The sequence below is a fragment of the Kogia breviceps genome, chromosome 16 (assembly GCF_026419965.1).
Source record: "Kogia breviceps isolate mKogBre1 chromosome 16, mKogBre1 haplotype 1, whole genome shotgun sequence".
NCBI lineage: Eukaryota > Metazoa > Chordata > Mammalia > Artiodactyla > Physeteridae > Kogia > Kogia breviceps.
Window position 1 is genome coordinate 50,138,176 of NC_081325.1, and position 16,102 is coordinate 50,154,277.

Sequence of the window (16,102 nt, forward strand, 5' to 3'; positions counted from 1 at the left end):
TTCCCTTTCAGTCTTTATCACTGGCTCCATTTTAATTCACTCACTGCCTGAAATGTGGGTGCTCCTCAGAACATCCTCCTTCGACTTCAAATCTGTGACAAAGCTCATAGTCTTCCACATTTATAATGTCAGCTCAAATTCTATGAGCACCAAATCCATTCTTCTAATTAAATCTCACACTTCCAAAATTGAATTCTTATTTCTTATTTCCATCTTTTGCCCCACTCTTGCCTTTTTTCTGTATTTCCTAGCTATTACATCTAATTCCTCCAAATCTGAAACCTTGAAGTCTCTCCCAGCAAGCCCCTCTCTCTTCCTAAACATATCTATCCAATCAGTCACTAAGTCCTAAGGATCATGCCTCCCAAATTGCTCTTGACTCAGTCCCTCCCTCACATCTCCAGGGCTCCAGTTTACCCTCTCTCTGAGACAAAATACATTTTTCAAGAAAGAATCATTCAATCTATTTATGTCCCAGTGTTATCTCTTGTCTGGTACATACTTATATCTCTGTGCCAATCACACCATATTTCCATATTTTAATTCATTTGATTGCATGTTGGTTTCTCCTTACAGTTAGAGCTGTCATTATTCATCTCTGTTGCCTAGTACATAGTATGCACTTGATAAATGAATCACTTCTCATGTATTCTATTACCAAGGTCTCCTAATTTGAGAATGTGACTTCAATCCTAACACCGTCAACCCCCTTACCCAACCAGCCACAAATCTGATCCTCTCATGCTCTTACCTGAAGTCCTTTAGTGACAAAGTCTGATCTAGCACCTAAGGCTATTCATCATCCCGCTGCTGCCTAGCCTTCCAGCCTAATTTCCCCATAATTCCCATGCAAACCCTAAAAAACCCGTATGTCCTTGGAGGGCCTCCGTGCAGTATGTTCACTCATGGTTACAAAGTTACCACTTAACTTTGCACTCAATGTTCCTTTCTTAAAACACAATTCCTTGGGAATGTAAACTGATACACCCACTATGGAGAACAGTATGGAGGTTTCTTAAAAAACTATAAATAGAACTACCATACGACCCAGCAATCCCACTACTGGGCATATACCTGGAGAAAACCATAATTCAAAAAGAGTCATGTACCACAATGTTCATTGCAGCTCTATTTACAATAGCCAGGACATGGAAGCAACCTAAGTGTCCATCGACAGATGAACAGATAAAGAAGATGTGACACACATATACAATGGAATATTACTCAGCCATAAAAAGAAATGAAATTGAGTTATTTGTAGTGAGGTGGATGGACCCAGAGTCTGTCATACAGAGTGAAGTAAGTCAGAAAGAGAAAAACAAATACCATATGCTCACACATATATATGGACTCTAAAAAAAAATGGTTCTGAAGAACCTGGGGCAGGACAGGAATAAAGACGCAGATGTAGAGAATGGACTTGAGGACACAGGGAGGGGGAAGGGTAAGCTGGGACGAAGGGAGAGAGTGGCATGGACATATATACACTACCAAATGTAAAATAGATAGCTAGTGGGAAGCAGCCACATAGCACAGGGAGATCAGCTCGGTGCTTTGTGACCACCTAGAGGGGTGGGATAGGGAAGGTGGGAGGGAGATGCAAGAGGGAGGGGATATGGGGATATATGTATATGTAGAGCTGATTCACTTTGTCATAAAGCAGAAACTAACACACCATTGTAAAACAGTTATACTCTAATAAAGATGTTAAAAAAACACACACACCCACAATTCTTCAACTGTTCTGATTAGAAAACTTTATCTCCCCTAAAACTCCAGCTCCACCCCCAACAAAAATCTCTTCCTCTTGAATTCTTTCATTCTTTCCTCTATCCTTACTCTTCATTCCATCTCCACAGCAAACATGTAGCTACTTCTGTGTTCACTGAACATTTTTTTAAAAAGCCATATTGTTATACATGTACTACAATGTTCATTGCAGCTCTATTTACAATAGCCAGGACATGGAAGCAACCTAAGTGTCCATCAACAGATGAATGGATAAAGAAGATGTGGCACATATATACAATGGAATATTACTCAGTCATAAAAAGAAACAAAATTGAGTTATTTATAGTGAGGTGGATGGACCTAGAGTCTGTCTTATAGAGTGAAGTAGGTCAGAAAGAGAAAAACAAATAGTAAGCTAATGCACATATATGGAATCTAAAAAAACAGTACTGATGAACCTAGGGACAGGGCAGGAATAAAGATGCAGACGTAGAGAATGGACTTGAGGACGTGGCAGGAAAGGGAAAGCTGGGACAAAGTGAGAGAGTAGCACTGACATATATACACTACCAAATGTAAAATAGATAGCTAGTGGGAAGCAGCCACATAGCACAGGGAGATCAGCTCGGTGCTTTGTGACCACCTAGAGGGGTGGGATAGGGAGGGTGGGAGGGAGATGCAAGAGGGAGGGGATATGGGGATATATGTATACATATATGATTCACTTTGTTATACAGTAGAAACTAACACAACATTGTAAAGAAATTATACTCCAATAAAGATATAAAAAATAAAATAAAACTAATAGGAATTTTAAAAAGCCATCTTGTTGCCTCTATTACATGTATCTATGTTTGCATTCCCTTTTGGATTATTTGAGCTCTTCTCTGTAGGCTACGTCATTATTCATGTCTTTTTTGTCACCATTATCACATAGCTTGATTCATAGAAGGTCCTCTAGAAGTGCTTGTACAATAAATAATTGTACAATTATTCATGTGATAAGTGATCACACGATATGTGGTTTGTTCTGAATAGAGTGAGATTAAGACATAACCCGAATTAGTTATCACACGATATGTGGTTTGTTCTGAATAGAGTGAGATTAAGACATAACCTGAATTAGTGTTATCAAGAGGTAAATATGTCATGATTTCTTCAGATGTTGCTGCCGTCTTGCTTTACCTACACGCAGTTGGGAACACATTCTAAACCATGTGCACAAAAATATCATCCCTTAGTTTGCAGCCAGGGTAGCCGTTTCCATGACATTACTGATTCTTTGCATGTTTGCTCTTTACCACCCAAGCCTATGTAAGTTTTTAATGAAATAAGATGTTCATATGAATTTGAAATAAAATAATGGATTAATATTACTAAAAATGTATGTTCATTCTAAATCATGAGCATTTGTTATTACTGGTTTTCTACCAAAACTCACAATTTTTTTTACATTTTAAAATCATTACTATTTTATCTCAATGTGCCAATGTTTGCTACAATTTCCTATAAAACTTCTAAAATGCTGGGGGGGAATAAAAGGCCATTAGGACTTAGCCCTAAAGATGAGAAGACAAAGGAAAGAAACTCCTTTTACATCTTCTGTGATATTTTGACTGAATATATGAAAAAACCAAAAATAGGTCAACTAGAAAACATCTCACCGATGGGCCTTCCCCAATATGAACGTGTGTCCTCTGCTTGGCTTCGCACAGCTGCCTCAGATGTAAAATCACAAGTTCGTTTTCCTCCTGGTCATTGACTGCCTTCATTTTCTGTTGAACAGACAGACGGAGAGCACATTATGGCAACACAGCTTTTATTGTTTTACTTTATCCTCATTTCGCTTTATCTGTCTGGCAGACAAACGTAAGTAAAGCTAAGCATTTAGCTGCTCTTAGAAACAAAAGTAACAGTGGCGTTGTAGTAACTATCCAATAGTACAGTAGTATATCTATTTTTAACGTCAGAGAGAGAAATGGCAAAAGGAACTCACAGAAGCAGGGTCCAATTCTCATTCCTTATACCTTACTTGTGAGGACTATAAATAATGTTACCTGAACTCGTTCAAAGATGTCAGCTTGCTCATTATCTGTCAGGGACGAGAGATGCCTCTGTATTACCAGCTTGGCTCTTGGTGGATAGAGACCTAAGGGAAATGATGGGGATTGGTGTTAAACAGATTCTAGCCACAGAGATCAAAATGTGTATGTGTGTGTGTGTATATATATATGTATGTATAAAATGCACTGCAGGGCTTCCCTGGTGGCGCAGTGGCTGAGAGTCCGCCTACCGATGCAGGGGACGCGGGTTCGTGCCCCGGTCCGGGAAGATCCCACGTGCCGTGGTGCGGCTGGGCCCGTGAGCCATGGCCGCTGAGCCTGCGCGTCCGGAGCCTGTGCTTCGCAACGGGAGAGGCCACAACAGTGAGAGGCCCGCGTACCACAAAAAGAAAAAAAAAAGGGAAAGAATAGCTGCTAATATTAAAAAGTACAGCTTACACAGGAAGCTCTCCCCGTTATACAGGCTTGGTAATAAAATTTCTAGGGCATCATTAGTTTTTAGCAACACTTTTTAGTGTTTTTCCAAGAAATTGTTTACCTCTTTATACCATATTATTTATATATCTAGTGTACTTCTGCATATAATTTATATTAAGTCCTTGGGCAAAAATTTTTCCATGAAAACATTTTTGTTTTCATAAATTTTTTTAAAAAGGAAATGTAATTCATATTTACAGTGATTCACCGGACCATACTTTTTTTTTCTATCCATTGTTAAGGAACAAATCTCCTTTACATAGTTAGAGACCACTTATACTATTGTTACTGTACTTTGATTAGAAAGAGGATATCTAGCCACATATAATATTTAATGACTGTTATAGGTAGACTGCACTTTAAAATCCCTAGGAGAGATTCACCTCAAAATATGCATTGTTTTAAAAGAACTAGAATTCATTTCATGATGGTCAGAATGTGTAGAGTGCCACCACTGGACCTGTTTTAAACCACTGAGCAGAAAGAAGAAAAACTTCTGAAAACTTCTCAGCTCTACCTTTCTTTGCACAATGTACAATAAAATGCTGTGAAAATCTCTGTGACCACGTACAGAAACACTAAAATTCATTTTGATGGTGTGATGCCACACCACTCACTACCACACTTTATTATTTGCTGGCAAAGCCTCCTTAAGAGGCTCCTTAGGCAATATATTAAGAAACTGATTCAAATGATTGTTTTTGTTTTATGTTGTTTAATATTCCAGCATGTTATTAGCATGTGTAGGAGGATAAAAGATTTAAAAAGAGGAGAAGTGGGCTTCCCTGGTGGCGCAGTGGTTGAGAGTCCGTCTGCCGATGCGGGGGACACGGGTTCGTGCCCCGGTCCGGGAAGATCCCACATGCCGCGGAGCGGCTGGGCCCGTGAGCCATGGCCACTGAGCCGGCGCGTCCGGAGCCTGCGCTCCGCAACGGGAGAGGCCACAATGGTGAGAGGCCCGCGTACCGCAAAAAAAGTAAAAATAAAAAAATAAAAGAGAGGAAAAGTAAAGAGGGTACTTATTTGAAGTAGGTAACTAAATCTATGGCCCAGGAAGTTTCTTTAGTCCTTTATTTCAGCGGAGGAATTGCAAACAGCTTATTTGCAAATTATGCATGCCCCCTACTCCGCCTTGAATCTGATTTGACTTTCTTCTTTCCCCCAGTTTCAAGTCACTGATTAACCGATCCTGCGAGGTAAGTATACTATTTAGCCCTCATGCAAGTTATTGTAGGAAAACCCGACTGAGGGTAATTGCTTCACCTCTACAGTGCTCAACATCACTTTAGTTTCACATTCTGAGGACTGGTCCTTGAGAGACGGTCCCCTTAGACACTGTCTCCTGGATTCACTTTGGTCCCCCAACATGGCTGGTGCTTTCCTTCCTGGTCTAAATGACAAGGCTCCCTTGACATAGGGATAGATGATTAGGACTCAATATCAGCATACGTATCTTTTCCCTTTCTTTTTTTTCAGTAGAGAAAGAACTCCTTATTAATGCAGCCAAAGGTATTGACAGGATTCTACAATTCTGAGTAAGTGATATGAAATACAAATATCTAGATACTTCTAAATATCTCTAAATATCTTTCTCACTTTCTATTCCTATGAATTTGTGTTGAATCTGAATGTGGTCCTTTTTCCAGCTTTATACTTTGTACTTAAGCCTAACACAAGTTTAGAATTCACACTGTTATCTTACCCAGATGAAAACAACTCTTTGGGAAACACTGATGCCAAGGCTTCAAGACAGCTTGGTCCTGAAAATCCTGGCTTTCTGATATTCTTTCAGAGAGAAGCATCAGGTTGCTTTGGAAACAGACTGAACAAGTTCAAATCCTGGTTCTGCCCCTCCTAAGCGATAAGGATGTGGCAGTTATCACCCACTATGTGTCTCGGCGCCTGTTTCCTCATCAGTAAAATGAGGATTCAAAACACTACCCATCTGGTGGGATTTCGGTATGGATTAAGTGGGCTAATATACGGAAAACACGACAGTGCCGAGACACAGTAAGTCTTATGGGAGTATCTGCATTATTGCTATTCCTTTCATTCTTACTATCAGAACACTGTCCTATCTTATGGCTCTCTTTGCCCGATGTCAAAGGCAAGGGTAAAACAATCATATCAGAAGGTGTTATCTAAGGCCTTAGGAAAAGAAGCCCGTGTGAATCTTTTCCAGTTCACATGAACCCTTCATTTGCTCCCTTCAGATATATGCATACCATGAAGCTAGGGAACTTTAAGTTTCACTCCCTTCATGATCTTGGAAGAGACCCTACTACTTCTGGATGTATAATATGTATTCTCTTTCTTTTGTCTTTTTCAATTAACTTATTTTATTTATTTATTTTTGGCTGCATTGGGTCTTCGTTGCTGAGTGCAGGCTTTCTCTAGTTGCAGAGAGTGTGGGCTACTCTTCGTTGCGGTGCGCAGGCCTCTCACTGTGGTGGCTTCTCTTGTTGCAGAGCACGGGTTCTAGGCAGGCGGGCTTCAGTTGTTGTGGCACGTGGGCTCAGTAGTTGTGGCACGTGGGCTCTAGAGCGCAGGCTCAGTAGTTGTGGCACACGGGCTTAGTTGCTCCACGGCATGTAGGATCTTCTGGGAACAGGGTTCGAACCCGTGTCCCCTGCACTGGCAGGTGGATTCTTAAGCACTGTGTCACCAGGGAAGCCCCTGTACTCTCTTTCTTTACAAAGGTCTCTAAAACTATAAATTTTTTTTCAGAGGAGTGTTTTTTAATATGATTTGTGTAATTTCCTACTGGTGGTTTTATCTTTTTCTTATAGATAATAACAGTCTTTCCAGATTCTGAACAGCAATCTGCTCTCTCCTCATTTCTTACTGATCATTTAACTTCCAAGTAAGCAGTTATTGTTATGTAAAAATATTAAGATTTTATGAAGTCAAATCTGTCAATGTCTTCTTTTGGCAGTTTCTGGATTTCCGTGTCTTAATAAAGGCTTTCTTATGTAGGGACAAAATAACATTTTCATTTTCTTTGAAGGATTTAAGCATTTTGTTTGCATTGAGGACTTTGATCCACCTAGAATGTATTTTGAGTAGGATAAATGGAAGGAATCATTGTCTCTTTGGATAGCAAATTGATCCAACACCATTTCCTGAATCACTCAGCCTTTCCTCCTCAGATTTATAATATTCTCTTTACCATACACCAAAGAATGTTCCATTTTTGTTACGTTTACATGTATATTTGAAAATAAGGTGCATTCTGTAAAATTATAGTTATACATTTTAAAAATTTGAATATTACATCTAAATAGTGCTTGTTCACACAGTTGAGTGGATATTCAATAAATACGGCTGTTCATCATCCATTTTCCCACGTGCCTATGATCCTCCTGCCTACTGAACAGATATCTCCATTTGCACTTACAGTGGCTGGTCCATTCTCTGCTTTGTTCTGGAGTCCACACTCCCCCCATCGACTCCAACACCTATCGTACTGATTGCATGTACGTGCTCACAAGCCTGTCTCCCACTCCAGACTCTAAGCTTCCTGAAGGCATGGTCCACATCTCAACCATCTCCGCATCCCCAGTGCCAAGCACACTGCCTGGCACTTGCTAGACGCTTAACAAGTGCTTATCAAATTGTGTGTCTTCTCTGGCACAGTTGTTTTCAACCATTTTTATCAGTAAGAGACAAGGAGAAGAAAGGGAAACTGAGTCAGGGTCACCTCTTCCTCATGCTCTACCCCCTCCTCAAAACACATTTTTTAGGGCTTCCCTGGTGGTGCAGTGGTTGAGAGTCCACCTGCCGATGCAGGGGACGCGGGTTCGTGCCCCGGTCCGGGAAGATCCCACATGCCGCGGAGCTGCTGGGCCCGTGAACCATGGCCGCTGAGCCTGCGCTCACAACGGGAAAAGCCACAGCAGTGACAGGCCCGCGTACCGCAAAAAAAGAAAAACAAAAAACTTGCTTTATGACCTCATGTCTATTATCTGTGTGATTTTCAAATGACCCTGAAAAGCCAAGCAAGTTTCATTCTTGTTCTAAACCTTTAGGAAAAAAAGAACACATCATCGAGTGAGAAAGGAAAAAAAAGAAAGACTTAAAACAGTCGATATTCTGGGATGGTTTTGCCTCTCTTCATTCATTCAACAAATATTTGGTCAGTTCCCACTTTGCACATAGCAGAGTCTTAGGAACTGTGGGAAATGCAAGTTCCTCCCTTGAGTATGCCTTCGGAGAAAAAGTAAAAAATAAAAAAGAAAGAGGGAAAAAAAAGCCAAGCACCTAGGAGAGACTGACAGCACAAATTTGACTGGACATGAGAAATGATTCCTGGGGCTCTTGGTTCACCTCAAAACAGAGAAGCATTCAATGACAGTAGCGACTTTCTCACTTCCCCAATGCCAAAGCAAACTTGTCTTTGCCAAGCAAACTCGTCTCTGCCAAGGCCAACTTATACTGTACCTTCAATCCTTTCACAGAGCTTATGCAAAGAGTGCATAGGGCAGGCCTCGCACAGCTTAATCTGGGTCTTGGCACTCTGCAGGGCAGCGGCCGTGCTGAAAGCCTGTTTCAGAGTCAGCATTACCTCATCAACCTACAAGAAGAAGCAAAATCCAGGTCTATAAACGTTTGCTTTCATGGTAACACATTAAAAGCCCAACAGCAATGTGAGACTTTGTTGATGCTGACTAAATATTAATAATGGAATTTTGATGACCACAGATCTGGTAGTGAGAAAATAATGTCTCAAAGTTAGACCCTCAATTAATTATACATAAAATTGAAAACTGGATGAAATAAGACCATTTTAATGTGCATAATACAATAATACTGATCTGTTACTCGAATGCCATTTTTGAATCCCACTCAGTGCTATGCTATCACAGTTAAGTGACAGTCAATCAGGTATTTGTTTTTATTCTTTTTTATAAAATTTTATTGGATTATAGTTGATTTACAATGTTGTGTTGGTTTCAGATGTACAGCAAAGTGATTCAGTTATACATATACATATATTCATTCTTTATCAGATTCTTTTCTCATATAGGTATCACAGAATAGAGTTCCCTGTGCTATACAGTAGGTCATTGTTGGTTATCTCAGGTCTTTGTTTAATTAAAGTAGTTTATCAGATAAAGATCTCTTTGGAAGTTTTGTCTGCAATACATAGGGAGCAACAAAATAGGTTTAACAAGTCACTTGTGTTAATAGGTATCTTATTTACTTTATCCTTTTGGATCATTTTTAGTGCAACAAGTGAACATGTGTTTAACCAAAGTTCTAGGGGGAAATGAGCCCAATAAATAATGTTGGGGGAATTCTATGAAGGCTACTGGTCTTTTCTCTATGGCTTCTATTTATTATCATTTGGCTTCTGATTTGTGACACTAAGAAGTTCTGCAGTCATGCTATCTAATAGCTGGGTCTCACCACTAGGCCAGCAGCTTGAGAACTGCCAGGTAGTTTCTTCCTTGCTCTTCCAGTGACTCAGTCAAGAAGTTGGAATCTAGCATTCTGGGTTCCTGGTTGCTTCTTTGAGGTCAACTAACAGCTCATCCTCCAGGCATTGCCAAGCCGACTTCAGGCCAGGTCTCCTCCTCTGTGGCACAATCATCAGTGTAAAGTGTGGCTTTCTCACCCACTGTACAATTGAGATCAAAGTCTAAAACCTGCATGGGGAGCTGTGAAGTACCAGGGCCTCATCCAAACTAGCTCTGATATTCAAAACCATTTACCATGCTTCATAAACCATGTTTTGTTTTGTTCTCTTTTTATTGCAGTAACATTGTTTTAGGACATTAAATAAGTTTCACGGGTGCAACGTTTAATTCAACTTCTGTATACATTACAGTGTGCTCACCACCAAAAGTCTTGTTTCCATCTGTCACCATACAATTGACCCCCTTTACCCATTTTGCTCTCCCTCCCACCCCCGTCCCCTCTGGTAACCACCAATCTGTTTTCTGCATCTATGTGTTTGTTTTCGTTTTTTATACTCTGCATATGGGTGAAATCATACCGTATTTGTCTTTCTCTAACTTATTTCAGTTAGCATAATACCCTCAAGGTCTATCCATGTTGTCATAAATGGCAAGATTTCATCTTTTTTGTGGCTGAAAAATATTCCATCCTGTGTGTATATACGTATCACATCTTCTTTATCCATTTATCAGTCGATGGGCACTTAGGCTGTTACCATATCTTGGCTATTATAATGATGCTGCAGTGAACATGGGGGTGCACATATCTTTTCAAATTAGTGGTTTTTTTTGTTTGTTTGTTTGTTTGTTTTTTGCGGTATGCTATGCGGGCCTCTCACTGTTGTGGCCTCTCCCATTGCGGAGCACAGGCTCCGGACGCGCAGGCCTGGCGGCCATGGCTCACGGGCTTAGTTGCTCCGCGGCATGTGGGATCTTCCCGGACCAGGGCACGAACCCGTGTCTCCTGCATCGGCAGGCGGATTCTCAACCACTGCGCCACCAGGGAAGCCCTCAAATTAGTGTTTTTATTCTCTTTAGATAAATACCCAGAAGTGGAATTGCCGGATCACTTGGTAGTTCTAGTCTTAATTTTTTGAGGAACCTCCATACTGTTTTCCATAGTGGCGGCACCAATTCACATTCACACCGACACAGATGGCCAACAGGCACATGAAAAGGTGTTCAAATTCACTAATTATTAGGGAAATGCAAAACCACAGGGAGATATCACCTCACACGTGTTAGAATGGTTATTACCAAAAAGACAAGGATTAACAAGTGTTGGAGAGGATGTGGAGGGAAAAGAACCCTCACACACATAAACCATTTTTTTAAAAAGACTCTTTAGGGCTTCCCTGGTGGTGCGGTGGTTAAGAATCCGCCTGCCAATGCAGGGCACATGGGTTCGAGCCCTGGTCCGGGAAGATCCCACATGCCGCAGAGCAACTAAGCCCATGCGCCACAACTACTGAGCCTGCGCTCTAGAGCCCATGAGCCACGACTACTGAGACCGTGTGCTGCAACTTCTGAAGCCCGCGCGCCTAGAGCCCGTGCTCCGCAACAAGAGAAGCCACCGTGATGAGAGGCCTGCGCACTGCAACCAAGAGTAGCCCCCGCTCACCGCAACTAGAGGGAGCCTGCATGCAGCAACGAAGACCCAACGCAGCCAAAAATAAATAAAACAAATAAATTTTTTAAAATTTAAAAAATAAAAAGACTCTTTATCCCCTTCCCCTATGGTCTGGTTTAAGAAAAAGCTACCATTTAAAGGATTCAACCTACTTCTGCATTTGAATGCCTGAAGAACCTGGAATAAAAAGAAACTTTATTCATCTGATATTACTAAAAGGAGAGTTCAAGCACCAAGCAGCCAGTCATCCTTCAGTTATGTTTTACTATATAACCATCTTTTTAAAAGGCTTATAAATAATTTCACAACATTCCAGGTACAAAAAATGAATTATTCACAATCTGTTCTTTTATAACATAATTAAAAACAAAGATTTCTAATTCTTAAAAATAAAAGCACTACATGTTTTAATGCCTTTGCATTTCCATTTCATTTGCCTTGTTATGCATTCAAAAGCAATTTCAATCACTTATGCAGATGTTTATTTCTGTTTTCTTGTTTCTCATTTATTTAAGGTACTGAAGGGGCCAGTCATCTGCTTAGCTTTCATGTAGGTTTATTATTTGCTATTTGGTAATACTGTGTTGCGAAAGGTCCCCAGTGGATATACTGAACTTTCATATTTTCTTATCTATTTCTAGATGAAACAAGAGATCATTTCAATGGTGACTGAAATGTGGCTACCAATTTCTCCTAGCCATAAATATTACTAAAAACTTCATTCGACTTCTAAAATTTTAAATGTTTTACTTTTTTTTAATCTACCACTTTTTCCAGATGGCCTATAAATTCTCATATGGAATCAGAGCAACTAAAAGTTAAATTAGCATACTATGAATAACTTAATTCTTTTAGTTTAGATACAGCAACAACAAAAAACTCCTAGGCAGTGTTAAAAGGTTAAAAGTAAAGGAATGGTTAAAGATAAATCAGTCATACGGAACCAAAAAGAAAGTATTCTTAGTGTGACCATCAGGCAAAATTAAATTTCCAGAGAAAATTATGAGATGGAACAAAGAAAGGAAATTTGTGACATTAAGGTGAAAATCCATAATGAAGATAACGCTCATAAACATTTATATACCAAACTTAGGTGTTTTATAGCATTTTAGAATAAGAATCACAGAATGTGTAAGGATGGAGAGGGGGAAGGGTAAGCTGGGATGAAGTGAGAGAGTGGCATGGACATATATCACTACCAAATGTAAAATAGATAGCTAGTGGGAAGCAGCCGCATAGCACAGGGAGATCAGCTCGGTGCTTTGTGACCACCTAGAGGGGTGGGATAGGGAGGGTGGGAGGGAGATGCAAGAGGTAGGGGATATGGGGATATATGTATACGTATAGCTGATTCACTTTGTTATATAGCAGAAACTAACACACCATTGTAAAGCAATTATACTCCAATGAAAATGTTAAAAAAAAAAAGATCACCTAGTCTAATTCTCTGGGAAACTCTACACTCTTAACCCCATACAAATCCTGGGTCTTGGTACCCTGGGTTTTTGGGGGTTTTGTTTTGATTTGTTTTGTTGGTTATACTTTCCCTGGATACTGTCGTGTGCATCTGTGGATGTGTGGAGTTCCACTTTGTCTATGAATAGTAGTCACTTCCATTTTTCTTCACACCTTTTAAACCACTTTTGAAGAAAGCAGAAATGATATGTTCCAGAAACCTCAAGGGTTGGTTTAACAAATTTAAACCACCTGCCTTGGGATATTTTACAAAACAGGGAAGGAAGGAAGGGAGGGAGGGACCAAGGGAGGGAGGGAGGGAGCATCTAAACTTGCAGTGTAACCCTCCAGGGCCCATCAGAACTCTATTCTACACTGTTTATCAATTCATAGCAATTGCTACAAAGAAACAACAGAAAATGCTAGTTGTATATTCTTTGCACTCAGAGAAGATAAATCAGCATGTGTGGTTTTGCAATATTTTGTCTTTCACAACAGCCAAGCCACATCAATCATAATACTGCTTAGACCTGTAATATTTGACTGTTTGTTTTACTCTAATGTCAGCTGCTTGAGCCACCCTCCTTTGTACAGGAAATGTACATTTAATTTTTCCTCTACCTCGCAGTTTTGATGCCTCACCATTCATTTAAGGTGCTTACAGATAAAAGTAGAGTAAACAGGATTTCAAAGATTCCAGCATAGGCCCATTCTTAAGAATGGTGCCAAAATAAGATTCTCAGGCAGCTTCAATGTAATATGAAGACATTCTCAGCCAGTCTAGTCTGTTGCCTTAGTCACAGAGCTTCTTAAGGTGGAAAAATGCAGCGTGTTCCCAGACTTTCTACTCTGACTCCGTTTTGAAAACTCATTCCACACGCATGAGGGTAAAATGAAAATACTAAAAAAAATACAAACAAAACAGAACTTTTAAAAGAGATTGGAAATCAGAAGGTTTTACAGTTTTCCTCTCGGTGTCGGTTATCCAGTAATCAGAGATTAACCAGCACCTAGAAAATGACTGCCTGAAGTTCTGAGTAACTAACTCACTCCATCACTCAAAATACACTTAACAAGCAAGCCCTGCTATCCTAGAAACTACTGGTGGATACGACAACAATAAGGACGGTCCTAACCTTGCAGGATTCACAATCCAGTGGAGTAGAAAGTTATGTGAACAAATAAATAAGATAAGGAATTTGCAGGAACTGTTGGAGATCTATGAATAAAATGTGCTGACAGCACTGACAACAAAACAACCAAAGGACTCAATGCCTGAGAAAGGGTGTTAGAAAAGGCTTCCCTAGGAGGTGATCTTTTAACAGGATCCGAAAAAGTACACAGTAGCAAAGAAGGGGAAGGGGATTAAAGTCACAGCAAAGCAAAGCCAGGCCTGCTTCCCATCCAATGAAGCAGCCGGAAAGAGAATACGAAAACAGATAGAGACATACACAATCTCTTTGTATAGCAGCCAGGTGGACCCTTGAGGCTGGCACGATCAAATTCCCCACCTGACCGTATGAAAGCAGCAAGTCCTGGCTCTGGCCTCCCCTGACTGGCAGACCCCCTCACCCCATGCAGCCAACAGTGACCTCAGAACTTCAGAGGCATTTCTGTGGGCCCCGCCTCTCATGTATTTCCTTCATCTCATGCGTCCTGTGCACGAACCACCTGCAGCTTCAGTAGCAAGCCAAATAAAAGCAACATCACACCAGTCATCACAGCAGCTTCTGCAGTCTGGCCTAGAGACAGTTGAGGACAAGGAATAGCACCTGTGAAGACACAGTCATGAAAGGGCAAGCTTTCTGGTGAGCGCTGGAGAAGAATGAGGAAGGCCCTTCTGCCACACTAGACAATCTAGATTTTGTCCGTTAATAAGGAGGCATAAACTGGCCCCTAGTGAGAGAATTTTGTGAGAAAAAAATATATATATAGCGTAAGGTAGTAAGAGGAGAGATGACAGATTAAACCAGTGGCAGGGAGACTAGTTAGGACACTAATGCAATAGTCTTAGTAAAGGAGATGAACGCCCAGACTTAATTCCAGACAGAGAGGAAAAGGAAGACAGATGGATATGAGGGTCATTTCTACCTTTGAGTTTATAGGCTTTGGTGAACAAGTGGATCTCGATGGTGGAGGAGAATGCATTACGGTTTCTAAATTGGAAAGTTGCGTAAATGGAACTGCCGAAACAATAAAATGCGGGATATACAACAGGTTTTGCGAAGGTCGGAGAGCAAGGATCTGCAACGTGGTGGAAGAATCAGCCTTAGACAGGAGGAGGGACAGAGGAGGGAAGGAGGAGGGGAGGGCTGGACAGGGGATGGGTGAGGAGAGGGGCAAGATTACCTGACATTCTCGTTTTCTACCCAACCCTTACTTGGTTGGCATTTTCCAGGGTTGTGTCCTTGGTTCTCTTTGGCCTTCTCGCTTTTCCTTCCCCCTGGGTGCTCATCCAGCCCCATGCCTTCAACTATTCTTTTTCTTTTTTTTTTTTGTGGTACGCGGGCCTCTCACTGTTGTGGCCTCTCCCATTGCGGACGGAGCGCAGGCTCCGGATGCACAGGCTCAGCGGCCATGGCTCACGGGCCCAGCCGCTCCGCGGCATGTGGGATCCTCCCGGACCGGGGCACGAACCCGTGTCCCCTGCATCGGCAGGCGGACTCCCAACCACTGCGCCACCAGGGAAGCCCTTTCAACTATTCTTTACATAACAACTCTCAAACTTCTACCCCGAGCCCTGAACTGAACCTATAATACAGTGGTCACCTGGATATCAACATGTGGCTTTTTCACTGGTATGGCTAACTATCTAGAGTGAGAACAAAACTCAAATGGATCTCTCTTGAGTAAGAAACTTAGTGATAGAGTGCTATATTCCCTAGTCAAAAGTGTCTTTGTACCAATTCATTCCCATTTCTTCATTATTTCTTCATCATTCCTCAACTCGGAGCCCACACTGGGAATGTGGAAGGCAAGAGTTAGCAGGAAGGAAGGCAACACGCCTCCAGAAAATGAGGAGAATGCTTTCCCGGCTTACTCTGTATATGCCTAAGTGGTGTGTGTTTCCCTGGGGAAAATCACTGTGGGAGGATTTTATGTCTGAGGAAATGCTCTGCTTCAAAGAATGGCAACGTATAGATCGAAAGGTTTGTGTTAAAGTGGTTAGGAGAGAGAACACAAGTGGAAGAATATGTCAAACATTTTAGGGGAAAACATCAACATATTTTTAGTCACTCAGATCTCTTTCCAACTTTGCCTTACATATTTCTCCTTAAACTCTGACT

The 16,102-nt window shown here is 41.0% G+C and overlaps 1 protein-coding gene across 12 annotated transcripts in view; it reads right to left on the bottom strand.

The window, feature by feature from the left end:
* Nucleotides 1–16,102, bottom strand: part of TBC1D4 (TBC1 domain family member 4) — a 247,786-nt gene that overhangs the window by 54,485 nt on the left and 177,199 nt on the right. For 11 of the 12 annotated variants that reach the window (XM_067016514.1, XM_067016515.1, XM_067016519.1 and 8 more), the window contains 3 exons: nucleotides 8,712–8,844; nucleotides 3,789–3,880; nucleotides 3,396–3,506 (listed from right to left, as the gene is read on the bottom strand). In XM_067016514.1, the coding sequence (XP_066872615.1) occupies nucleotides 3,396–3,506; nucleotides 3,789–3,880; nucleotides 8,712–8,844 (336 nt within the window). Of the gene's footprint in view, nucleotides 1–3,395; nucleotides 3,507–3,788; nucleotides 3,881–8,711; nucleotides 8,845–9,680; nucleotides 9,768–16,102 lie in introns of those variants that run through there. The other variant, XM_059042053.2, reaches the window with a different exon arrangement.